At 40.9% G+C, this 26,149-nt stretch overlaps 1 protein-coding gene across 9 annotated transcripts in view; it reads right to left on the bottom strand.

Moving 5' to 3' along the window:
- The window catches only part of PLPPR1 (phospholipid phosphatase related 1), a 590,963-nt gene that overhangs the window by 81,124 nt on the left and 483,690 nt on the right, over positions 1–26,149 (bottom strand). The window contains exon 2 of one of the 9 annotated variants that reach the window (XM_042913313.1): positions 5,585–5,712. The exons of the other annotated variants lie outside the window; for them this stretch is intronic. Within the exon in view, the coding sequence (XP_042769247.1) occupies positions 5,585–5,635 (51 nt within the window). The 5' untranslated portion in view covers positions 5,636–5,712. The remainder of the gene's footprint in view (positions 1–5,584; positions 5,713–26,149) is intronic. 9 annotated transcript variants of the gene reach the window in all.

Raw genomic sequence — 26,149 nt, 5'->3', positions numbered from 1 at the left:
GGGAAAATGCCCAGGAAAGCCACAGCTCAGACTACAGCATACTACACAGATTTACTGACAGTCTCCCACATGCCTGCATTTGGGCTGGTTCCTAAGGGATGCACTGGAGAGGAAGGTGCAGACCTTATGTTTAATGAGCCCGCAGTCTAGCAGGGGAGACAGTCCTATACACAAATAATTATAATGCAGACGGTCAAGTGCAATTATAGATGCATTTACAAGACACATTGGTAGCCCAGGGGAGGATATGTGGTCAGGAAAGGATCACAGAGCAGACAAAACCTCCACCATACCATAAGCTTTTCCAGGGACAAATCATTAGTTTTAAAGTTGGGCCTTTTTATACACTGAAAAAAATGTTGGTAGGACACCAGTTGTTGAGGTAAATGTAATACCCACACTTTGATAAAAAAAATTTAAGACAAATGTAGCAGGCAAAAATCTTGCCTACAAATTAGGGTGTTAAAAAATCCTTTTTATTTTTTAAAAGTTAAAAAAAAATTAACTATTTATTTATTTTGAGAGAGAGAGAGAGAGAGAGAGAGAGCACTAGCAGGGGAGGGGCAGAGAGAGGGAGAGAGAGAGAAGGAATCCCGACCAGCACAGAGCTGGATGTGGGGCTCGAACTCACAAACTATGACATCATGACCTGAACTGAAATCAAGAGTTGGGTGCTTAACTGACTGAGCCACCCAGGCACCCTCCCTTTTATTTTTTTTTAAGTCAATTTCTAGCTGAGTTTGAGCCACCATCATACTGGGCCACAAGAAGTTTATTCTGTCGTAATTATTGGGACTCTCCTACAGGATCCTAACGGGGCCTCAAAGAGGCCCTCGGGTGTTGTCTTTACTGGGTGGTCCTGAAGCCCTTGGTATCCAGCTCACAGACTTTCTCTGGTTCCAGGGGCTCTGCTGCTTCTGTGCCACAGTCACCGCACAGGCATCTTCGCTGGGGCTCAGAGCCCCAGGGACCTTCTTTGGTGTCCTATGTGGTTGTCACCTCTGAGGTCTTGCCACATCACAGAAGTTCTGCTACCCAGCAGGACATATGTCTCATTAATTGAAAGACCCACCCATTTTGTTCCTCTTCTTTAGTCTTTGGGGAATAGCCTCCTTCTCTCTCTCTCCTGGTCCCCAGGGGCACTCCCATGATCCCCCTGTCCTCAGGTCTCCTAGCATAATCACGTTTTAGGAGTATAAGCTGTCATAAAGGACAGGAAAAGTCCATAAATTTAGGTAACTTTTGCTGTTTTACCTGACATATATCCCTGTGATTAAAAAGCACACTGAGCCCCTGCCCATGTGTTTGGTGTTGAAATGGAATGGGGGATGTGTGGGAAGAGGGAATAAACACCCACGCATAGGAACAAATTCGTATCTCAGTACACTGTTCTGATACATAAGCAACAGTGTCCCAGGAAGTTCACCTTTAGAAGAAGCCACTATGACACCAACCCAGAGTACAAGCAGTTGAACCATCAGGTCAGAGAGTAAACTGGGGAAAGGAGGTCATAAAAGATGGAAAGCAGCCATGGGCTCTAAGCTCTTAGAGAAGAAACACTGAACTGGGGTTCAGGTTCTATTTCTCTCACTAAGTTTACCAAATGACCCTGGACAAGTAGCTTTATCTCTCTGGGCCTCAGTTTCTCCAGTTCCAAATTAAGTGGTATCGATGGGTTGATTCTAAGGGTCCTCCAACCACCGATATTTGTATCTGGTTTGGTATAACAGGGGTGGACCTCTCATTTTTACCAAAGCATCTTAATAATCACCAAGCCATCGGCTCTAAAAATTTAACATTTTTAAGTCCCATTGTTCAGCTAGACGGGTGCAGGGGACAACAGGAGAGTCATGCTGAGTGGGGATATATGAACCCTCCCAAGCCGAATGCACGTAAGATGGGGTGGGACAGATAGCTGTGTCTGAGCATCTCACTCCCACTGACTGCTGTGGGCCCTCCTATACGGCTCAATTTGAGCTATCTCCACTGCATGCTCCTTCATGTTCAGCTGTACAGACAGATTTTGCAATTGGGATGAGCAGTTCTGGGAATGCGGGAGAGTGTGGGTGAATCCCTGTGTGGTAGCGGTCTGGCTCTTGCTTTGGTTGATCTGTGTGGGACCAGAATGAGCCAATCAGCCCTGCACAGAGAGGTGAGGCATGGCCGACCTTAACTCCATCTGCAGTGCTTTCTATTTTCGGGAGGCTATGCTACGAGCAGTGACAATATATCTTTCCACAAATGGCCCGTAAGAAACATTAAAGATGTCATGTGCTCTAAAGGAATTGACTTAATGACTCTTTTCACTTAAGGAGGGATTGCTGGTAAAATTCGTTCCTCAAATGACAGGTTCCTGAATAGGGACACATTCAGGCCTGACACGCTAACACAGTTTTTTATATTCACCAATCTTCTCCATGGTGTCTACAAAGACCACCCTAGACCATCTATAGATACTCAGAACCTACACTGCATTTTCTCCCCCAGGTAAAATTGCCACCAGGATGCCCTCTCTTTTTAAAAAAAAAATTTAATGTTTATTTATTTTTGAGGGGGGCAGGATGAGCAGGAGAGGGGCAGAGAGAGAAGGGGACAGAGGATCTAAAGTGGGCTCTGAGTTGACAGTCTGATAAGGGGCTCGAACTCATGAATGGTGAGATCGTGACCTGAGCTGAAGTTGGATGCTTAACCTAACTGAGCCACCCAGACAGCCCCAGTATGCCCTCTTTATAAGGAAGAAAAAAACCCACTTCCTCAAAGACTCCATGACGGAGGTGTGAACACTAATAGTAACTTTGGGTTCAGTGAGCAAGGAAAAAACAATCCAGTCATCAAAAGGAAAACTTGTAATTACATTCCCCACCATAAACTGAAAGGAATGTTCCAAATTCAACAGTGGATGGTATCTTTTTTGGATACGGTCCTGGAACCCTCATGGTTTTTCTAGTGGAACATTTCCCACCATTGTTAGTGTGTGACCATCAACAACAGCAAAGACATTCACCACCCGACTTGTAAGGAAAATTCTTTGTGCAGAATGTTTCCCTTTTACTCAGCTGCTTGCACTGTTAATTGTCAGAGGCCAAAGCACAATGGCGGGTCCTCCTTGGCTCTTCCAGGGAGGTGAGAGGCTTTGCTGTTCCATCTTCTTACGGTGGGGGAGATCCAGGGCGGGAAATTCAGACCCAGCCATGGATTCCAGCACATTAAGAGTAGGAAACAGGAGAGGAATTCGGATAGGGGTTTCATCTTGAACATAACTTGTTGAAAAGTTTTAAAAATACAATCTAAAAACTGAAAACCTGTTTTCTACAAAGATGAAATACTGGTTTGGTTTATTTACATTTAGATATTATATGTCTAGGTCTCACATAGATATTCATATGTCATTTCCTGTTTTTCTTTTTTAAAGTCTTTTTTTAAGTGTTTATTTTTGAGACGGGGACGCGCGCATGCGCACGTGGATGGGGGAGGGGCAGAGAGAGAGGAAGACCCAGAATCTGAAGCAGGCTCCAGGCTCTGAGTTGTGAGCACAGAGCCTAACACAGGGCTCTAACTCACAAACCATGAGATCATAACCTGAGCTGAAGTCAGATGCTTAACTGAGTCACCGAGGCACCCCCATGCATCATTTTCTTTTACTGGACCTTAACTAACTGGGCATTTCATTTTACACCAGAAGTGTGGTGTCATCATTTCCCACAGGACTTTAAGTTACCTCAGAGCACAGCATAGTCTTCCCAATCCAGTCCTCAGTGCATTTTCTAAAACTCCAAATTGGCAAGTTAGGTGGAAACTAGTCTGCAGCCTTCCATGGCCCCACTAGCTGGGATGGACAACCCAAGTCCTAAGGCCCTGTGGCTTTACTGAGAACTTACCGTCATAGGTCTTTGTTGGCTGAGGGAGAAGGGTTCTGCAGACAGCTAGGCTTCTGACAGAGTCAAATTCAAGGGCTCCTGCTCTAGGCTATCTGCAGAACAAGCCAAATCATGTATGACTGCCGAAACTCTCAGAGACATAGACTGGGGAAATGGCTATTTATGTGTGTGCCTTCCTACCTGTAGGGTATGAATCACAGCAAAGGAGTAAGTTTACAACCCTTCAAAGGTTTCCATGGGCTTAGGGTGGCAGGTACGAGGTACATAGAGACTGAGTAAGTAGGGGGGGAGGGGTTGTTTTGATGCATTTTGGTATAGCCAAAAGCCATATTCCTGCCAGAGCTGAAAGACATCCACATACTACCCTATCAGGCGAAGAGCATGCACAAATTTTTTGCCTAAGTTGGCTTTTCAAGGCAAACGCTCTTCCTGTTTGTTCTATTCCAAACTGCAGAGTTTGAATTTTAGCACAGCCCACGCCCATGTGTATTGGCCTACCGTCTTTCTCTAACAGGAATTCCCTTAGGGTACACCAACCTGGGGGCAGGGCCAAAATACTTTCTATAATGGGACCGTATACACACACCTGCTTGCCCTCTTTCTCAATGCTGCTTCGATCCCCACATCACTGTGAGGCTGCCACGGCTGCTGCTAATTTCTCTGGGGACTTAGTGTCACTGCTTACTGTCACTCACTGCACTTCAGCTGAAGGAACGGCTTCACTATTGCTGGAGATGCTCTTGTTGTTACAGGACGATGCGGAATTTCTAGGCACTGTCTGTACTACCGTGATGGCTATGGATGTGCACATCACACAAGGGCTCCGTCTTTATTTCATCTTCATTTTTCTTTCTTTCCCTCTTCCAATCATTTTACTCATGGGGAGAAAAGAAAGGCTTTATATTCACTTTCTAGAAACAGTACTGAGTGTATTTCTTGATAAATGGATTCTCAATAAAATATATATTCATTGATTGATCTTCTCCTACGGGGTTCCCTTTTGGTGACACAAAGCACAGGCTTTGGAATTAAAGACATGCCAGTCTGAGTCCATGTTTTGCTTTTTATAGGTGATAGGACTCTGGGCAAGCTACACTACCTCTCCGAGTTCCATTTCCTCATCTTTAAAGTTGGATAATAATGTTTCCTCACAGGGAGGTTGTAGGAAGACATGATATAGTGTATGTGACTTCTGTGGTATCCAGTAGGTGCTCAGAAGCTCTAAGTCCCTTCCCTTTGCACTTGAAGAATTAACTGCTATCCCACTTGCAGTGGCAGCAGTCTGGCACTAGAGTTCCCACGATTGAGGGAGGTTCTGATGGAATGATAGGGGCTGCTTGGGAGGCCTGCCTGTCCAAGAGGCAGTGGTCTGCCCCTCAGTCTGGCTCTGTTTTAGGCTAAGATCTGCTCTGTGGGTGTCGGTTCATCATACTTACCCACTGACTATACCTGGGCACTTGTCAAGGAGTTTCCAGCAACACCAGCTAAAGCAAACAGGTCTGTGGTAAAAACTCTGTCATAGAACAAGGCGGGGGGTGTTAAATGATGAAAACTAACAACTATAGGAAGCAAGTTAACAGGATTGGGGTGGAAAAATGGTATTTGCCATCATTAGCACCCATTCCCCCCATCTTCTGGGATCATATTCCTAACTTACCTTGAGAAATCACTTCTCCTGAATTTTGGCTCATAATTGGAAGGCTTACCCCACTCATAGTCCAGAGTTTTGCCTTCATCAGCTGAAGTGAATCACACATCCAACCCTCTGGCTTCAGTGATTGGTTCTCGGATGGGCATATGACTCAGTGATTGTCAAATGGAATATTCTCTGGGGCTTAAGAGAGAAAGGAGTTAGTTCTCTCTTTTGTGGGGCTACCATAAAAAAAACTCACCTCTTTTCTTTTTGATGGTGTGAGTGATGGCTCCTAGTGCTAAATCTGGGGATAAAGTTGGTATTAATACAGGCAGTTGAAAGATGGAGGGGAAAAAGTCCTTGGTGAAAGTCTTTGAACTTCTGGATCAAGCTACTGCTGAAGCCAGTCATATATCAGACCTTTTCAGTTATGTGAACCAATAAGTTTGAAGTCTTTTTTGTAAAGCTTCAAATAAAGACCCAGTATACTTGGGGAAAAGAAAATCCTGTGAATCTAATTACTTTCAAAGATAAATTACTTTCCATTTTGCTAGAAGACAAAATTGTTGGAGGATTTGTGTTCTGCAAGATATTGGCACTTTAATCATGTAATGACAGCTGAACTGATGTAGGTCTTTGATGTTTTTCTTTGCTATTTTACTGTTACTTTGTTGCTCCATGTGCAATATGGATATTGTTATAAACTGAAGCTTTTTTTTTTTTTGTCTTCTTCAAATTCATATGTTGGAATCCCAACCCCCAGTATAATGATATTAGGAGGTGAGGGCTTCAGGAGGTAATTAGGTCATGAGGGTGGAGGCCTGATGAATGGGATTAGTGCCTTTAGCAAAGAGACCCCAAGGGGCACCTGGATGGCTCAGTTGGTTAAGCTCTTGGTTTTGGCTCAGGTCATGAATTCACAGTTTGTGAGTTCAGGTCATGATCTAGTGGTTAGTGAGTTCGAGCCCCGCATTTGTGCTGTCAGCACAGAGCCTACTTGAAATTCTCTCTCTCTCTCTCTCTCTCTCTGCTCCTCCCTCTTTTTCTTTCTCTCAAAATAAAAAATAAAATTAAAAAAAAAGAAAAAAGAAAAGAGATCCCAGAGAGCTCTCTTGCTCTTTCTGCCATGTGAAGACACAGGGAGAAGACAGGCCATCATCTATGAACCAGAAGTGGTCCCCCACCAGACACTGAATCTGTTAGTGCTTTGATCTTGAACTTCCCACACCACAGAACTGTGAGAAATAAATATTTGTTGCTTAAGACACCAAATCTATGGTATTTTTATCAGAGCAGCCTGAACACATATATAGTTAAATAATACTCTAGTTTATCAAAAAGTAGAAACGAAGATGAGTTGTAGTCAGAGAAATCTAGGTTCAAATCTAGATATTACCACTTATTAGCTGTGTGACATTTGGCCAACAGAACCTCAATTTTCTCACCTGAAAGATGGGTGTAATCATAGCTCCCTTTTAAATTTGAGGTGATGAAAAGCAATATATTTAAATCATTGTATCCATTTAAATGGACTTTTTTACACAAAAGTAATTAGGAGGTCCTTTCGAAGTGCCATCTAGAAGAGTAGTTCTTAACTGGGAGTGACTTTGCCCCCCAGTGGACATTTGACAATGCTGGAAACATTTCTGGTTGTCACAACTGGAGGGAAAGTGCTGCTGGCCTTTAGTGGGTAGAGGCCAAGGATAATCCTCAAAATCTTATGTTCACAGCATGACACTCACAACAAAGAATCATCCAAAATGTCACTGGTACCGAGCTTAAGAAACACAGATCTGCAATCCCTATCAAAATAACACCAGCATTCTTCACAGAGCTAGAACAAACAATCCTAAAATTTGTATGGAACCAGAAAAGACTCTGAAGAGCCAAAGCAATCTTGGAAAGAAAATCGAAGCTGGAGGCATCACAATCCCTGACTTCAAGATGTATTACAAAGCTGTAATCATCAAGACAGTAAGGTACTGGCACAAAAACAGACACTCAGATCAATGGAACAGAATAAAGAACTCAGAAATGGACGCACAAACTATGGCCAACTAATCTTTGACAAAGCAGGAAAGAATATCCAATGGCATAAAGAGAGTCTCTTCAGCAAGTGATGCTGGGAAAACTGGACAGCGACATGCAGAAGAATGAACCTGGACCACTTTCTTACACCATACACAAAAATAAACTCAAAATGGATGAAAGACCTCAATGTAAGACAGGAAGCCATCAAAATTCTTGAGGAGAAAGCAGGCAAAAACCTCTTTGATCTTGGCCACAGCAACTTCTTACTCAACACATCTCCAGAGGGAAGGGAAACAAAAGCAAAAATGAACTTTTGGAACCTCATCAAAATAAAAAGCTTCTGTACAGTGAATGAAACAATCAGCAAAACTAAAAGGCAACCAACAGAATGGGAGAAGATATTTGCAAATGACATATCAGATAAAGGGTTAGTATCCAAAATCTATAAAGAACTACCAAAATCAACACCCAAAAAAACAAATAATCCAGTGAAGAAATGGGCAAAAGACATGAACAGACACTTCTCCAAAGAAGACATCCAGATGGCCAAACCGACACATGAAAAACTGCTCAACATCACTCATCATCACGGAAATACAAATCAAAACCACAATGAGATACCACCTCACACCTGTCAGAATGGCTAACATTAACAACTCAGGCAACAACAGACATTGGTGAGGATACAGAGAAAGAGGCTCTCTTTTGCATTGTTGGTGGGAATGCAAGCTGGTGCAGCAACTCTGGAAAATAGTATGGAGGTTCCTCAAAAAACTAGAAATAGAACTACCCTATGACCCAGCAATTGCACTACTAGGTATTTATCCAAGGGATACAGGTGTGCTGTTTCAAAGGGGCACATGCACCCCAGTGTTGATAGCAGTACTATCAACAATAGTCAAAGTATGGAAAGAGCCCAACGTCCATTGACAGATGAATGGATAAAGAAGATTGTGTGGATAATACACAATGGAGCATTACTCAGCAATCAAAAAGAACGAAATCTTGCCATTTGCAACTACATGGATGGAACTAGAGGGTATTATGCTAAGCAAAATTAGTCAGAGAAAGGCAAATACCGTATGACTTCACTCACATGAGAACTTAAAGAGACAAAACAGATGAACATAAGGGAAGGGAAGCAAAAGTAATATAAAAACAGGGAGGGGGACAAAACATAAAAGACTCTTTAATATGGAGAACTGAGGGTTACTGAAGGGGTTTTGGGAGGGGGGGATGGGCTAGATGAGTAAGGGTCATTAAGGGATCTACTCCTGAAATCATTGTTGCACTATATGCTAACTAACTTGGATCTAAATTAAAAAAAAAAAAAAAGAAACACAGATCTAGGGTCTATTGGCATGTTAGTGGAGTGCTGAAACTGGATGATTTCTGCAAAAACACTAAGGGAAAATGAAGAAGGCAAAATAAGAAATGAGTGAGCACACAAGATGGCACCAAGAGAAAAATCAGAGAGATTCTCTGTCCCTCCACCAAAGCTTGGGGTCTTCACCCTGAGACACGTGTATTTTAGAGTAAGAGAGAGAGAAGAGCCCAGCTGAGGGAACGTTGAGATTAGGGAGCACTGGAGAGTGCAAACCTGAGTGCCCAGCTAGGGGCCCAGCTGCAGGAACTGAACTAATGTATCCTGCTGGGTACAGGGCGTGACACAGCTCTGGCCCGGAGCACTCTCTGCATCTGTAAGTACTAGGAGGCGAAGCACCATCAAAATGTTGAGAACTTGGAGGCGGGAGGAGTAGGACGTCTTAATTTCATTAACCAACTACTGATCTCCTTCAAGTTTTTTGGGGGGTGTTTTTGGTTTTTTTGTTTTTTTTACTGCTCTTCTACTCCTATCTATTCTATCCTTCCCTACTCGGCTCTGTTCCATTCTGTGTGTGCAGATGCTGAGGGCGTTTTGCAAGTCCTGGCATGGTTAGGAAACAGAACACTGCCTCTTTCAGTCCAACAGATAATCCCAAGTGTAACACAGAGAGAAGAGGTGGGATGATCCTACAAGTCATAATCTGGTTTCCGTGGCAGTGAGAAGCATCAGGAGGCTGCAGAACATGTCCAGGGTTCTGCATTTAGTGTTTCTTTTCTCACAAACCTTCTTGGCACCAAAGGGCTAAAATAAATTCAGTGCTGTGCACCCAACCTGCCAGCGCTGGGGCAGAGTTGTTGAGACTAACCCAACTGGGAATCCTCACCCTCCAGCTACACGGTGTCCAGGAGCCCTGTTCATCTACAGTGAGAGGTAAAGACAAGGACAAGGACAAGGACCAGGCCCGAACAGCAAAGCTTCCTGGCAATCATGCTGATAATGTAGCTTCTCCTCCCCTTTTACCACGGGAGGAAGCTGGGTGAGGGCGAGTGTTCACTACATGACCAGTTTAATAACCACCCTTTCCTCTGTCATGCTGCTGACTTAATCAACCTCCCTAAAAGACACAGAGATGTGTGTGAATTTGTGTGAGTGTATCTGGTGGCAGCTTTAATTATCGCCGCTCATTACCCTTCTCTGTGCTCACTCTAATTGTCTTTTTGGCTTTGCTTAGCAACTTATGTTAAGGCATTTCAGCAATTCTTTTCTCTTTTCTATTGGTGAGATCTTTAAAATAGTCTTTTTATTATCCCGGCGTTAATAGTTCTAGTTTGCTACCTGCTGAGATTGGTAATCATTACATTTTAAAAGACAGCTGTTGAAAGTTTCTTTAACTGCACAAATAACATCATAGCAACTGAACTAAAAATGAAATAAACTGTTTTAATTTCCCATCCTTTGCTAATACTAATAATACTACTGTTAATAAATAGGTAACATTTAAAAGCTTATCATGTGTTGCATAGGGGCACTTGTACCCCAATGTTTATAGCAGCACTCTCAACAATAGCCAAATTATGGAAAGAGCCTAAATGGCCATCAACTGATGGATGGACAAAGAAATTGTGGTTTATATACACAATGGAGTACTACATGGCAATGAGAAAGAATGAAATATGGCCCTTTGTAGCAACATGGATGGAACTGGAGAGTGTGATGCTAAGTGAAATAAGCCATACAGAGAAAGACAGATATCATATGTTTTCACTCTTATATGGATCCTGAGAAACTTAACAGAAACCCATGGGGGAGGGGAAGGGAAAAATAAAAGAGGTTAGAGTGGGAGAGAGCCAAAGCATAAGAGCCTCTTAAAAACTGAGAACAAACTGAGTGTTGATGGGGGGTGGGAGGGAGGGGAGGGTGGGTGATGGGTATTGAGGAGGGCACCTTTTGGGATGAGCACTGGGTGTTGTATGGAAACCAACTTGACAATAAATTTCATATATTGAAAACAATAAAAAATAAATAAATAAATAAAAACTGAGAACAAACTGAGGGTTGATGGGGGTGGGAGGGAGGGGAGGGTAGGTGATGGGTATTGAAGAGGGCATCTTTTGGGATAAGCACTGGGTGTTGTATGGAAACCAATTTGACAATAAACTTCATATATTGAAAAAAAATAAAATAAAATAAAAAATAAAAGCTTATCATGTGCAAAGCATTGTGCTACAGTGTATGTATTTTTTCATTTATATCTCACAACACCCTTATGAGATAACAGAATAATGTTACTTATATCTGCTTTGTAGAAGGAAATGGGAGTCTTAGAGAGGTTAAGCCACTTGCTCACCATCATGCCAACAGGCCAGGGCCAGGACTCCAGCTCAGGCTTCGACTGACTCCAGAGCTGGAACTCAAAAAAGCATGTTCCAATGCTTCTTTGGTTCCTTCCAGTATTTACCCTTATGCATGCATAATTTTTACATTTCTGCAAACATAGCACCAATAGACCTTATCTGCTGTTTTCACTTAGCAGAATGCTAAAAACACTTCTGCAGTTATTATAGCATAGCCACAAAAGAGATGACTTTTATTGATGGTATATTCTTTTGTAAAATGGATAGATCATAGTTGACTTGAGCGTACTTCCAATGTAGCACGTTTATATAATTTTCAGTTTCTCATCTAACAATAAATCTCTAGTGAACATCTTCATGCATGTAGCATTTTCTAATTTTGACCTATTTCTTGGGATACATTTCTAGGAAAGAAGATATTGATTCAAAGGGGAGATGCTGTTTTATAATTCTTCAAACATATTCTTCAAAAAGTTTTCTGAGTTATGCCCCTGTGAGTGCTTGTTGAAACTACCAGGTTTACCATGATTTCATCAGTATGGAAGTTCATCATTATTTTAAGTTTGTATTAATTCAATGCTTGCTTTCTTTGAAAATTATTGAGGTAGGGCACTTATTTGTATATAGTTCTTTTTATCAGTTTCTATAAACTTTCTATATGGTACAGACAAGGGCAAACTAAGGCTCATAGGCCAAATGTAGCCCACTGCCTGTTTTTATAGTTTGATTCAAACACAACCACGTTCATTCATTCATTTATGTACTGTGTATGGCTGCTTTTATGCTACAACTGGAGAGATGAGTAGATTCAACGGAGATTGTGTGGCCCACAAATAGAACTGGCTACATAATTTGCAGAGTCCAGTAAAAAAAAATGTGGGGCACCTTGTTAAACAATGACTAAGAATTTCAAGATGGCAACACCAGAGCATGGAACCAAGTGAAACTCACATGTCCATGATGCTAGTCTGGCCCACACAGCCTAAAACAGCTATTATCTAGTCCTTTGCTTACCCCTGGTATACATATTAATCCCAAACCTGCCCAAATAGGTTTAAATATTTCTCCTTGCCTGTAATTCTTTTTTCTAAAAAAAAAATGCCATTTATGTCAAAATGCTGATATTTGTTTTTATGTGTGATAGGATCTTTAGTTTCCTTCAACAATCACTGATGCAAAGATCAGATACATAGTTAAATCTATTTTTAACTAGTTCCTTTCAATGATAGGATTTCTTCTATTTAAAACTTTTTTTAATGTTTACTTATTTTTGAGAGAGACACAGAGAGAGCAGGAGTGGGGAAGGGGCAGAGAGAGACAGGGAGACCCAGAATCCAAAGCAGGCTCCAGGCTCCGAGCTGTCAGCACATAGCCCAATGTGGGGCTCGAACTCCCAAACTGCAAGATCATGACCTGAGCCAAAGTCAGACACTTTACCAACTGAGCCACCCAGGAGCCCCTCTGCTTCTTTTCAAAACATTAATTTGTCTTCTTGAAAGTTTATTTTTATGAATGAATTTTAGAATAACTTCTGTCAAAAAAAAATTCTTGTCAGATTTTGACCGGAATTGATCTAGTGCTACAACTTTTAAAAAAAATTTAATTTAATTTTTGTATTACGGAAGGAGAGAGAGAGAGAGAGAGCGAGCAGGAGAGGGGTAGAGGGAGAGAGAATCTTAAGCAGGCTCCACACTCAGTGCAGAGCCCAACACGGGCCAATCCCACAAGGCTGGGATCATGACCTGAGCCAAAATCGAGAGTCAGCCGTTCAAGCAACAGAACCAACCAGGAGCCTCACTAGTCCTGCAACTGAACTCCCAGTCCTGGTCAGCCTTCTGCTTCAAACTTCTCAAATTTCCAGCTCCAGTTTGTAAGTCGATCTCTACTAAGTAAAATTCCCAAATTTTCTACTTTGCTTACTTGTCATAAACACCTCCCAGGTTTATTCCCAAGTATTCTACAAGTGTCTTGCTCTAAAATAGGATCCCTTTATTATTAAGTGACTATTTCTGGATACTAGTTTTATTTCCAACAACTTTACTAAAACTGATGATTTGAGTGGCGATTGGCTGGTTTCTTTAGCTCGTCAAGCCATAAGGTAATATAATTTGTAGATTCTTCCCAATGTTTATTTTATTAAAACATTTTTCATCTATTTTTTAATTCAAGTACAATCAACATACAGTGCTATATTGCTTTCTGGCGTACAACATAGTGACCTAATAACTTCACACATTACTCCATGCTCATCACGGTAAGTGTACTCCCAATCCCCGCCACCCATTTCGCCCAATGTTTATCTTATTTCTCTTCAGTCTTAACAACACAGGCTTGGACTTCCAATTAATCTTAATAAGTAATGTTGATAGAATTAAAATGTAAAATATTTCTCAGTTAAAAAGTTCTTGACTTTGAATATTTATCATTTAAAGTTAAAAATAACAACTTGAGGGGGTGCCAGAGTGGCTCAGTCAGTTAAGTGTCAGACTCTTGATTTCAGCTCAGGTCATGATGTCACAGTTCGTGAGTTTGAGCCCCACATCATGCTCTGCACTGACAGTGTGGAGCCTGCTTGGGATTCTCTCTCTCCCTCTCTCTGTTCCTCCCCTGTTTGTGTTCTCTCTCTCAAAATAGATATAAATAAATAAACAAACAAACAACTTGAAATGATCCTCTATATGAAAAATTTAAGCTACAGATTTTTTTTTAAGTTTATTTATTTTGAGAGAGAGAGAGCACATGTGGATGAGCAGGGGAGAGACAGAAAGAAAGAGAAAGGTAGAATCCAAGCAGGCTCTGCACTGTCAGTGCAGAGCCTGACAAAGGGCTTGAACTCACAGACTGGACTGTGAGATCATGACCTGAGCCGAAAGCAAGAGTCAGATGTTCAACTGACTGAGATACCCAGGCGCCCCCAGATCTTTTTTTAAAGTTGTTATTACTGTTTTTTTTTAATTTTTTAGAAGTTTATTTATTTTTTGAGAGACAGAGCATGAGTGGGGGAAGGGCAGAGAGAGGGAGACACAGAATCTGAAGCAGGCTCCAGACTCTGAGCTGTCAGCACAGAGCCCGATGCGACGCTCGATCTCATGAACTGTGAGATCATGACCTGAGCTGAAGTCGGACACTCAAATGACTGAGCCACCCAGGCGCCCCAAAGCTGTTGCTACTGTTCTTTATTTTTATCAAACAGTGTGTGTGTATAAATGTGCATGCATATGTGTACATACGTATACATACATATGCACATATACATACATACAATAGACCTCTAAAAAATGAATGTGACACGGCGAAGTGCTGACGTGCCAGCTAGGTCAGGATGTGTTAGCAATGCAATGATGTGCTTAAGCTCCTTGAAGTACAAGGAGTTATTCAGAAGCCATCAAGGGTAAAAAGGTACCTTTGTAGCAGGTCAAATTGTAATTTCCTCCAGCATCCCTACAGAATAACATGATTGATTCTTGAATGGAGTTGAACAAAAATATTTCTGACCTAATCTTTACTCCTTCAACGATGGCAATCCCTAAACCCCTCTTTACCAGGATCTGTGTTGTCACCTCATCCATCTCTTCACAGATTTTTCTGGAGGCCTCACAGGGCAGTCAAGAGTGACTGAGCTGCACGTTCTCTTCTCAGACCAAAACTGCAGGCAAATATTTCTTTCCAAACTGACCCGCATTTCTGGTTCTCTCCATGAATATATGGACTCACAGAAGTTTGGAGAAAGACATACAATGCTGATGAAATACATTATTTAGTCAAAGTATCACACACTTTTTTCCTGCCAGTATTTAACCTCCTGTGCATACCATTAAAACAGCAGTACATTTGTGTATGAGGAGCTCATGACTACACTAACTCTCCTTCCTTTTTCAGTGTGTTTCCTTTTTTAGGGACAAGGAATTATTAGACTCAGAATCTGATTGGGAGAAGAGCAGTGGAAGGTTGTGAAAATGAATTGCAACCAAAACAGCTTAAGGTAAAAATGGATATAGAACATTTTTTTTTTGATAAAGAACATTCTATATACAAAATGCTAAGTAGTATTTCCCCAAGCTTCAGGAGAATATAGATTTTCCCATGGTTGCTTCAGATAATGAACAGGAAAGCACACTGTAATCATGTCTGAACCATGACTTTTAATTTATAAAGTTGACATTGATAAGTGTTAGGAAGATATTATCTGTTCATAAATTTTAGGTTCCTGTACATTTACTATTTTAATATTAACTTTAAAATTGCTACAATGTGTGTATACACACACACACACACACACACACACATATATATATATATATATATATATATATATATATATATATATATATTTATAACAGAGGGGAGGTGGGGGGGATGGATGAAATACGAGATAGGGATTAAGAGTACACTTATCATAGTAAGCACTGAGTAATGTATAGAATTGTTGAATCAGTATATTGTACACCTGAAACTGATATAACACTGCATGTTAACTACACTGGAATTAAAATGAAATGAAATGAAAAAAAAATTTCTACAATGTATACAGAATGTCAAACACATGCCTTATTTTAAATTTCCTATAGTGCTTATTAAAAGCACTTGTAAGGGGTGCCTCGGAAGCTTAGTCAGTTAAGTGTCTGACTTCAGCTCAGTCCATGACTTCACAGTTCGTGAGTTCGAGCTCCACGTGGGGCTCTGTGATGACAGTTCAGAGCCTGGAGCCTCCTTCACATTCTGTGTCTCCTTGTCTCTCTGCCCCTCCCCCTGCTCACACTCTGTCTGTCTCTCTCTCTCTCTCTCTCAAAAATAAACATTAAAAATTTTTTTAAAAAGCATTTGTAAGAATTATATCTTTCTCTGAGTGCTAACTCAAAATATTTTATGCATTTTTGGTATTCCAATAAGCTCCTGATTTACTAACTAGCATTATTAATATATTTACAGGTTTGAAGAGGTATAAAAGTGGCTAAACCATTATAGAAATTCTGACAAACTGTAGGAAAAAATGGCAAGTTAGCCTTCAGGAGTGATCAAGTAGACCATGAAAGGAAATACCCACGGTGACAAAGATGGACAGAGAACACAGAAGACTGAGAATAATGATTGGAGAAAAGAGAAACATCCTAAGAAATCTAATAGCACTCTCAGGTATAAATACCTAACAAGTTGTTATCAGGAAGGAAGAGAGTTACGGGGAAACATGCATTACACCAGACAAGACCATAATGCACTTGTAATCAGTCCTTATCACGCACATCTCTCATTCATCCTGCTACAGATAGGTCATTCGTATTCGAAGAAGACAGTTTCCTATGTTTGTACTTCAAATGATCCCTGATAACTCAAAGAAATATACTTTTGACAATATTTGCATATACAATCTGAAACCTGTCATTATATTCTGATACTAGTATATGGCTCTCTTAAGAGTTGATCACTGTACTCATTAACTGTTGAAACTGAGAAGAATGGGGTTGGTAATTACATTTATTCTAAAATAAAATACACAAACATTTTAATAACTATTATTACACTTTCCTGGATTTACCTATATTACTCTGAGTATAGTTGGTATTCTGAATTATCACCATTTAGATTACAGGAAATACAGGAGGTATCTCAAAGGCAGTAGAATGTAAGAGCTAAGGGCAAAGGATACAGAGGTAGACTTGAATTTGAACCCTAGCTGTGTAATCTTGGGTAAGTTAATTCACTTCTCTGTGTTTTGGTTTCTTCATCTGTAAAATGGGGGTGATAATATCTACCTCATAGGCTTGTCACAAGGATTAAAACAATTTAACTATGTAAAGCACTTAGCACAGTTCCTGGCATGCAACCTCATGTATTTACCCACCTATCCATCTACCCCCACTCCCTCCCTATTGGTTTTGTTTTTCTAGGGAACCCTAAGGCACCTTTTCAGTTTAGATTCTAAGGTGACTCTTTCTGTCCAAAAGACTAAAATCCTTCAGCATATGAACCGGTGAGGAGCTGAAGTCAGAGAGGGACAGAAGTGCTCCATCAGCAAGCCACACCCAGGGTTAAGGAGGAGGGTATAACTAGCACAGTTTCGATGTTTTACCCGGAGTGGGTATGCCAAATAAGCAATCCACTCACAGAATATTCTCTAGCCAAAGGCCACCAGAAACACACCTGTAGTTGAACATGCTGGGTCTGTTGTCTGTCGCGGAGAGGGAGAATGCACAGCAATGGGGAACTGTGGGGTGTCTCAGGAAAAGGGCTTGAGCAAGGGCTTGTAGGACTGGGGCTTTGATTGAGTGATTTGAGGAGTGTCTGAGGAAGCAGGCTTCTCTCTGGAGTGGGTACTTTCAGAAAGCACAGGAAGGGTTTTGATGGTCTCAATAAAGCTCATCTAAGGGCAGGGCAGAGCAGAGAGAGACTGAAGCTGTAATTGGCAAAAAAAAACCCAGCAATCCCTCTTAGCTGAAAGAGGGGATATTGGGGATTTTGTGGCTTGGACAAATTTCATGTTTTACCTGTGTTTAGATGTGATTTCAGAGTGGTCTTGTTTTTGTCTCAATCTATAATAGCCACAGAATGGCCTTGCCTGATGTTGATGTCCTATGAAATTGTGTGTGTTCAACAGGAGAACACCAAGGCCTAGCTGATGGTACTGTGCTAGCTCCCGGGAGTCAGGGCGCTTTCTCCTTCTGTTTTAATGAAGCTCATTTCTGGCTGAGTGGGTGACCCCTTGTGAAATCTCCAGTCCTATCTTTTCGATTATTATTCTCAGCAGCAACATCAGAATTCTGAAATTAACCAGGGGCTCATAAAGTCATAATTATAATTATAGCATGAGTATCAAATTAAATTTAATTAAGATTAAAAATGGAGGGATGCCTAACTTCCACTGTGAAGATGAAGAAGAAAATTGCATTCTTCTTCCAAATTCTAGGTTTTAAATGCCTTTCTATTTTTTACAAACAACAATGACCAACCGCAATGGGTAAATTTCATAATAATAATACGATACAAGGTTAATGTGGGGAAAAACTGATGAGAGATTATAAATCCTTGTATATTTAAAACCTATTATAAAGAACAGGAGGAGAAAAAGAAGGCAAGTTCAGCCCCCTGCAAAGGGCTCCGGAGAGAAGGGTGGGGGGGTGGGGTTCACAGACTGTCTGTTCCTAACCACTGGTTATTTTCTACACAAACTCCACTGAGCCCAGGGAACTCCTGTGCCCCCTGGATTAAGGAGCTAGAGGCCTCTGAGCAGCTGGTGTCATTATCTACACATGTCTGTATCTTTTCCCAGATGATCCCCTTAGTGCTCTGAAGAAGTAGTGCGGGCAGGTTCCATGAATTTCTGTGAGGTGCATACAATTCATAGCTTCCCCCCCCCAAGCAAGTGGCACTTCTGCCTGTGCAGAATGCTGCTGTATGCTTCACTGCAGCACTAACCATTGTTTATGGTGTTAGTAAAGCATAGCTAATGATCACAACTCAGAACAATTATCAGGACATAGCAAATGTACATAACATTTGGTTGTTTAATTCTAAAAACCATTCTACATCCAAAGGAAACTCCAGAGGTTATGGCACGAATCCATATACTTCCAGGAAGTACCACTCATTCTTCACATCTAAGCCTCCGTTATTCCTGGCCTCATACCTGGGTTAACAATCACAGCACAATCAAACTGTCCGCAGGAATCAGTGTTAATCTTGAAGACAGAGCAAATGATTAGATCAGCAAGGCCATGATCCAGAATAGAATTGATGTGCTATTTTTAAAACTTCTCACTGGTAAAACAATCACATTTGTAGAAATTCCTTAGAGGGACTATCTCAGTAGCTGAAAGATGGACAAATCTGGACCGGTCAGATTCCTTCATATTCATTTGATGTGGAAATCAAGACAATTGCACTGTCAACTGCTCACAGTATGTTGCTGATTTTACCTATGTGTCTTTATAATTTGGACCAAACCATGTCCTTCATTGTCAATTGTTTGATCTTATCTTTCCAATCAACAGACGATGGAAAGGAGATTGTGTAAAGGGAAGCAGCAGCAGATTATTGGGCTGTGGAGGTGCTTGCTGGTGGACAGAATATGCCCAAGAAATCTGAGAAATAAGCCTAAACAGAGAGATAAATAACAGGTATTTCTTCCACTCCACAATAACCTTAAAAATTCATCTTGTCTATCACATACTCTGCTGAGACACCCACAAAGCACACATATCTACCAGACAGGAAAAACTCACAGAGGAAAAAAGTCTGACTCTTTGAACCTCATGCCTTAGCTTATTTGTTTAGCTTCAGAGGAAGCTTTGTAAAGAAACTCACAATATAGTTGTTGTAAATGAAATGCAGAATATGGGCTCTCAAACTTTTATGTACCAGAATCACCTGAGGGCTTGCTAAACACTGATCACAAGGCCCACCCCCTAGATTTTCTGACTCATTATATCTGGAGTGGGAGTTGTAAATTTGCATTTCTAATAGGTTCCAACGTGACGCTGACGCTATAGGCTGGAGACTTACCTTTGAGAACCATAAGCCTAGTTATTACTTTCTAAGCTAAGGGCAGCCTCTTCCCTGGTCCAAGGTTCTCACAGGTATGCTCAATAAATGAGAAAAACAAGGCAAAAAGAGACTAAATGGCATAATGGCATGCCCAACTTGGATGTTCCCTTATTTATTTATTTATTTATTTATTTATTTATTTATTGTTAACTTTGCCAAAGCGGGAGCTGCTAAAGGGAGTGGTAGTGGTCAGAGAGACCCATCATTGTCAATGTGAAAGCCAAATTACAGTTTACAACTAATTAGAATTTGTGGGGGTCTTTTAGAAAACCACTCCAAAGGAGTCATTAGAAATGTTCTATATCCTTTTTCTGACTGTGGTGGAAAAATACTTAATGGAATTACCTTTACAAATGTATTAATTTATTCTACCCCGAGGATTTTATATCCAGTGATTTGGCAAAATTAATCTGAACTAATAACAGACACGCATTTACTGAGACTAAGCAAATTTTCCAGTAGAGAGATACTTAGCCACTTGGAACAAATGAAGTTGAGGTATAAAGATGAAAGAATAGCTGTAATGTCCAAAAGAGGTACTAATGTTTACAGAGACAGCAGCACAGATTGACTAAAATGCAAAGCAGAAAGGCGTGCTGACAGAGAAAGCCATCACAAAGCGGGTAGAAAGCCCAGTACTACCACTACCAAGAAATGTTCAACCACTGCCAGATGCTCAGGCTCAAGGGGCATTCTCCACACATGTGTCTCTTAAGGAAGCCTGAGTGCCGGCCGCACCTTCTCTGAGTCCCTGGTTCTCTTTGGTGGAGTCAGGCAGACAATGACTGCCTGTTCATTTCCATCCTGTTGGCCCTTTAAAAATCCTAAATTGATTCCACAGACCAGAGTTGGAATTTTGCAGCTTGCAGGGACCAATGTAAGTGAGTGAAATTGGAAGAACATAAGGTAATAAGTAGTCAACAGAGCTTGGTAACCAAAAACTCCACGCTCTATTTAAAGGGGAGGCTGTCTCCCAGCTCCAGGAGATTGATGCATTATGGGATGTGATCCCAGTATCACCAAATCTGTGGGGAAATAGGTTCTACTTACATAAATGGGTTAGAAAAAAGCTTAGGGTGGAAAACCGCCACCATGGGGCGAAAACGCCCGAGGTTAGCTAGCCATATATCGTAATGGAATCACGAGTAACTTGTTATATCACCTGCAGGAAATTACTTTCCATATGGCACCAATGTACCTTGATCACAAACTCTGCTTGCTCCCGAGACCCTTTGCTTCTTACACACACGAGTTAATGATTACTGTCTGATTGTTTTCTCCATGTTCACATATGTAAGATCTTGTTTTCTTCACATTCACCTCAATAAATACGGAGATGAAACCCCTGTTCTGGGCTCTTGTCTCCTCCTGGACGTTAGCCTCTCTCCCGTTCAATTCTGTATCCTCTCTCTTGCTGGACAAGAGAGAACTCCAGACTCAGTCTGCGACACAGATCTTCCAATTTTTCAAGAGGTATTAGAACTTGGATTTTCATGTAAAGTTTCTTGACTGTTAAAATAGTGTGTGACCCAAACAAAATATGTTTGTAGGTAGAACAGGGCCATTAGCCTTCTAATCTGGGACCTCTCCTTAGACTTCAGTAAGTCCTTCCCTGGTCCTCACTCTTTTCCTAGTTCTCTCACTGCTTACTTCTTGATATGTATTTTGGCTCCCCCCCCCCCCCCCCGCCTTTGAAGTACTCCTTCTGTTTTCAAACTCACAGGCTCAGAATTTTTCTTCTAATTCCTGAAGGATAAGCCAGATTCATCATGGTTTCTTCAGGAATTCTTTGATTACTTCATATGCTAAAATACAGTCCATTTGTGATGAATTGCCATTGGTGGTGAGTGGTAGTGGCCTCATGTCACATAGGCTGAAGCTGGCATAAGGTTCTACCCTCCCCCCCAAATTTACCCTCACTTTCTCCTCACCTCCCATCATTCCATCTCGGGCCCCTGGAAAAACACTTTGAAAATGCAGTGCGGGTTCCAAGAAAAGCACTCTACCCAACTGTTCAGAGTATGAAGACTGTCACAACACAGCTGGCAGAAACCACATCACTGGAAAAAACCTGAATCAAAGAATCAGAGGGTATGAAGACAGCTCTCTTCAATTCCCAATTCAGGTACTGATAAAGGACGGAGGGAAGCCCTTGTAATAATCCTGCAGGTCAGTGTGGCCCAATGCTTCTAGTTCCTTCTCTGTTCCATTCTTCTTCATTTCTTGTAAGAGGAGCAAGTGAGAGGAAGGGAAGGGGGTCGGATATTTAGATTTTTCTTGAGAGTTTAATCATTCACTGAACCAATATTTATTACCTTGTATTTGTTATACATGGAGGTTACAGTCAATTGAGACATAATAAAAAAAGCAAACAAAAAATTAAGATAATTATAGATTATAAAAAGCATAACTTTGCAAATAATTGAGATAAAGTAAATAATCACAGAGGAAAAATCTCTTAGCACACATGCATTTGTTGCCTGTCCATACTTCTGACCTAGGTAGAGGTGATGTCCCTTTTGGAGGGATTCGAATGGGGAGGGGCTATGTTCACTCTAAGTCCTGGTTAGGCAATGGAGGGGTTGCTATGGTGGTCCACTTTATGCCTTTACTGAGGATGTCAAATCCTAAGTTACTATAGACCTGCTGATGCTAGGACCCTCTTCTTCCCAAGTGAGTTCCTGGAGCAGCTCTGAGTTCTTAGAGGAGAGGGTAGCTCCAGGTATTAGTGGTAGTCACAGGGAAAATATAATTAGCCCATATACAGTTAGACATATACCAGTTTAGCAGGAAAACCTGGGTGTCATAGCTGGAGGTGGAATCAGTGTTCATATTCAATCCCTTTATTATTTTATTTTATTTATTTGTGGGGGAGTGGGGCAGACAGAAAGGGAGAGAGAGAATACCAAGCAGGCTCCATGCTCGGCACGGAGCCCAATGCAAGGCTCGATCTCACAACTGTTGTAGAGATCACAACATGAGCTGATATTAAGAGTCAGATGCTTAACTGACTGAGCCTCCCAGGCACCCCCATATTCAATCCCTTCCAAGAAGATAATCTGCTGGCAAAGAGTCCAAGTTTACCTCTATCTTTTTCCTGTCCCTACTTTCAGCCCTTTGCCATAGAGCAAGAGAACCATGGGCAACCTGCTTGCATCACAAAAGTACTAAGCAAAAATGGTACCTGATCAGAGAGTTCAGACTCTGGGAGAAAGCTCAGGCTGCAGAAGGGAGCAAATGGAATCTCAGGTTAATACGTCAAAGCAGCAGCTACTTGACTAAACACCCTCAGATATCCTTCCTCAAGAATCACTGGATAAGGACTGTACTCAAAGTGAACTTGTAGGAAGTTAATCAGAAGGCCAAGGGTGTGGGCCTTGAAATCACAGGATGTGTGTGTGTGTGTGTGTGTGTGTGTTTGATGTACAACCAAGTCTGGTCCACTACTTTCCTTTCCAGAGTATGGGTTCAGACATTTACAGATAGTCTTTGTTGTATTACAAAAGACTAAGTTAAAAAGGCCTCCAGATAATCATAAATCAGTAGTTGTTAAACCTTTTTCCACCTTATCACGTTTGAGAAATAGCCCAGCTCCTGTACGTCTTTAGTCACTGTGACCTTAATTCTCACATTCTCCAGAATCCCTGGGGAAACATGTTGGTATAATTTGTGGGGACACTCCTCTTATCCCCATGACTATCTTACCCACTTCCAGTCATCAGTTGAGATTCTGAACATTTCTCTAGGTCTTGCTCACAATGATAATAAAGTTTATGATTCCTAAACTGAGTAAAACTAAGCAAACAATACCTCTTTGTTTAAGCAAAACTTCTTTTTGTTTGAGCCTGTGTATTTCACACAAGCACAGAAGTTCAGGACACTCAGGTAACATTTATGGGACAGTTTACATGTGTATCACTTCAGTGCAGGCAGAGGGCCCAGTACAAAGAAAAATGTCAATAAATATGTATTTAATAAATGCTAGTTAAGTAAAATATCTAACATTTCTAAGGTCAAAGGCTAGTCCATGATATTTTAGACTTTTTAAGTAGCTATATTTGTCATGTCCAAAGGGAACTGTCAACACGAATTTAAACATAAAAAAATAGGTGAAAATACAAAACAAAATGCTTAAATTCATATATGCCCTAAATAACAATGACCTTCAAGTGTGTATCACATATCTATTGGCTATTTTCTTGTAGATGACAAAAAATTATCCATGATTTACTTCTATTTAGAAACACTCAATTTCTGGCATCGACAAGACCTCTTTTTAGAAGAGGTTTTTCAAAAAAATTTATCAGATGAGCTTCTCTAAAATAGTTTTTCTCAAAATAAGATCCACCTGCCAACTGCATTTAGAATCACAGGGGGTAACTGTTTAAAGTGTAGACTCCTAATTAACTATTTTCTCCACATCTAATCTTCGAGGAGCTAGGAATCTACATTTCCAATCCTTCTAGTGAGAAGTTTTAGAGCCCTTGCACAAAGACATTGAGGGTAAGGAAAATAATTTCCAAAAAAGAAACAATAATAAAACTATGGGAATACGAATATATGTGTATACATATACACATACACATATATACATACACACACTACTGGGTAATAAAACTATGGACAACATAAGTACCTTAAAGGTTACAAATCTGGCACTGTAATTATTAAAATAAAATCCATAAGAAACTGTAGAAAGCTGTTTACCACACTTTTCCCCACCTCAGCACGCACACACGCGCGCGCGCGCACACACACACACACACACACACACACACACACACACACAGGCCTTCTCTCCAAAAGACAGAACTTAAACTTCTTTCAGAGACCTAATAAAACTGAACATTACCTACTTCATGATTCATTCTAGACTGGACTGAACTGGGGGTGAGCACAGGCTCCTATCCCTAGATGTCCCCAGTTGTTAAAAAGTTCCAAAGTTGAATTTGACTCAAAGGTCTACTGGGATCTCAGACATTCCTATTAGCCCAATAAGAACATGTAGATCCCTTTAGAGAAGGCAGAGAGCCTCAGAAACCCACTCACTGCTTCCAGGGTCCTAAAGACCCAGTCTGGAGTGGGGTTGGTCTCCAGGGAGATGAACAGGTACACACAGTGGCAACGCGCTGGCAGAAGGGCCTGGCTGTGGCTTTGCTTTCTCAATACTTGGGGGCAGCAGCTGCTGAGTGCCCAGAAACTTGGCTGGAACTCAAAACCAGAGCTAATAACAGTCTTTATCGTCAGCTGAGTATCAGCCAAGCCTAGGCATTTCCCACCCAAGTGGGAAGATCAGAGCCAGGGATGATTAGGGGTAGTGCTACCCTAGAATGTGAATCTTTCTTCTTTTTGACATATGTTTCACAATATGATTTTTATCCTTATCTTGAAGCACCTGATTTTCCTTACTTGTAGTGTTATGTAAAGTCCTTAAAGATAGGGGTTGGGGCAGGTGAGCCCACAAATCCCCAATGGGTTTGAGCTAGTTGCTACTACCCCTTAACACAACATCCTAACTCTTGGGAACAAATGATAAAACCTTACATTTAATAGGGTATAAGACCAACATTCAGGCTAAACCAGAAAAAAAAACCTGCAAGTGTGATTTTTTTTAATATTAAGAGATAGGGAGTCTTTTTATACTAGTACAATCCTGCTCAGTTTATGAAGACCAATGGGAAATTAAGAGAAACTTGCATCACATGGGGAAGCAACCTTAGGTTATTTTCACACATCTTCAGCTGACATTCATCTCTATAGACCACTTAATCATGCCAGTCACAAGAAAAACAAGATATAATTTTCTTTATCAAATTTCTTTCCCTGTTCTGATCCTACTCGGAAAATATACTCTCATTTGTAAGCGGGAGAAGAAAACATGTGCTTTCAGGGGAGTACAATCATTTGTAAAGGATATATTCTGAATGCCATAAAATTTTGTGTTTTCATTTCTGGAGTAAAAATAACTATAGAATAAATAGAGACCTACAAATGTTACAGAAATAAATATGTATGTTTGCACTTACATGTAAGTCTGTATTTTTTCTCGTCACCCCTTACTTGATCCCTGTAACGAATACAAGTCCCATTGCTTTATTTCAGAGGTGAATCCTGCTCAAAGTGGGAAGAAACCTTAGTGTTCAATCTGTACATTTTACAGATCAGCAAAATGGGGCCTAGAAGGTTTAGAGGGATTTCTGCAAGGCTACACAGCTACAGAGGCACATTGGAAAGAAGAAAACCTAAACTCCTTGACTTCTGGCCCAGCACTGTTTCCAAAGGACCATGGAATCTTTTTTGCTCAAAGTCTCTACTGTGATCCCATATTGCTTGGTTTAAAAAGCATAAAAAGTACTTTTTTTTGCTCCATCTGTAACATGGCTTGTGT

The sequence above is a fragment of the Panthera leo genome, chromosome D4, assembly GCF_018350215.1.
Source record: "Panthera leo isolate Ple1 chromosome D4, P.leo_Ple1_pat1.1, whole genome shotgun sequence".
Lineage (NCBI taxonomy): Eukaryota > Metazoa > Chordata > Mammalia > Carnivora > Felidae > Panthera > Panthera leo.
The sequence above is the reverse complement of the archived record's forward strand: the minus strand, read 5'-3'. Positions and strand labels throughout refer to the sequence as shown.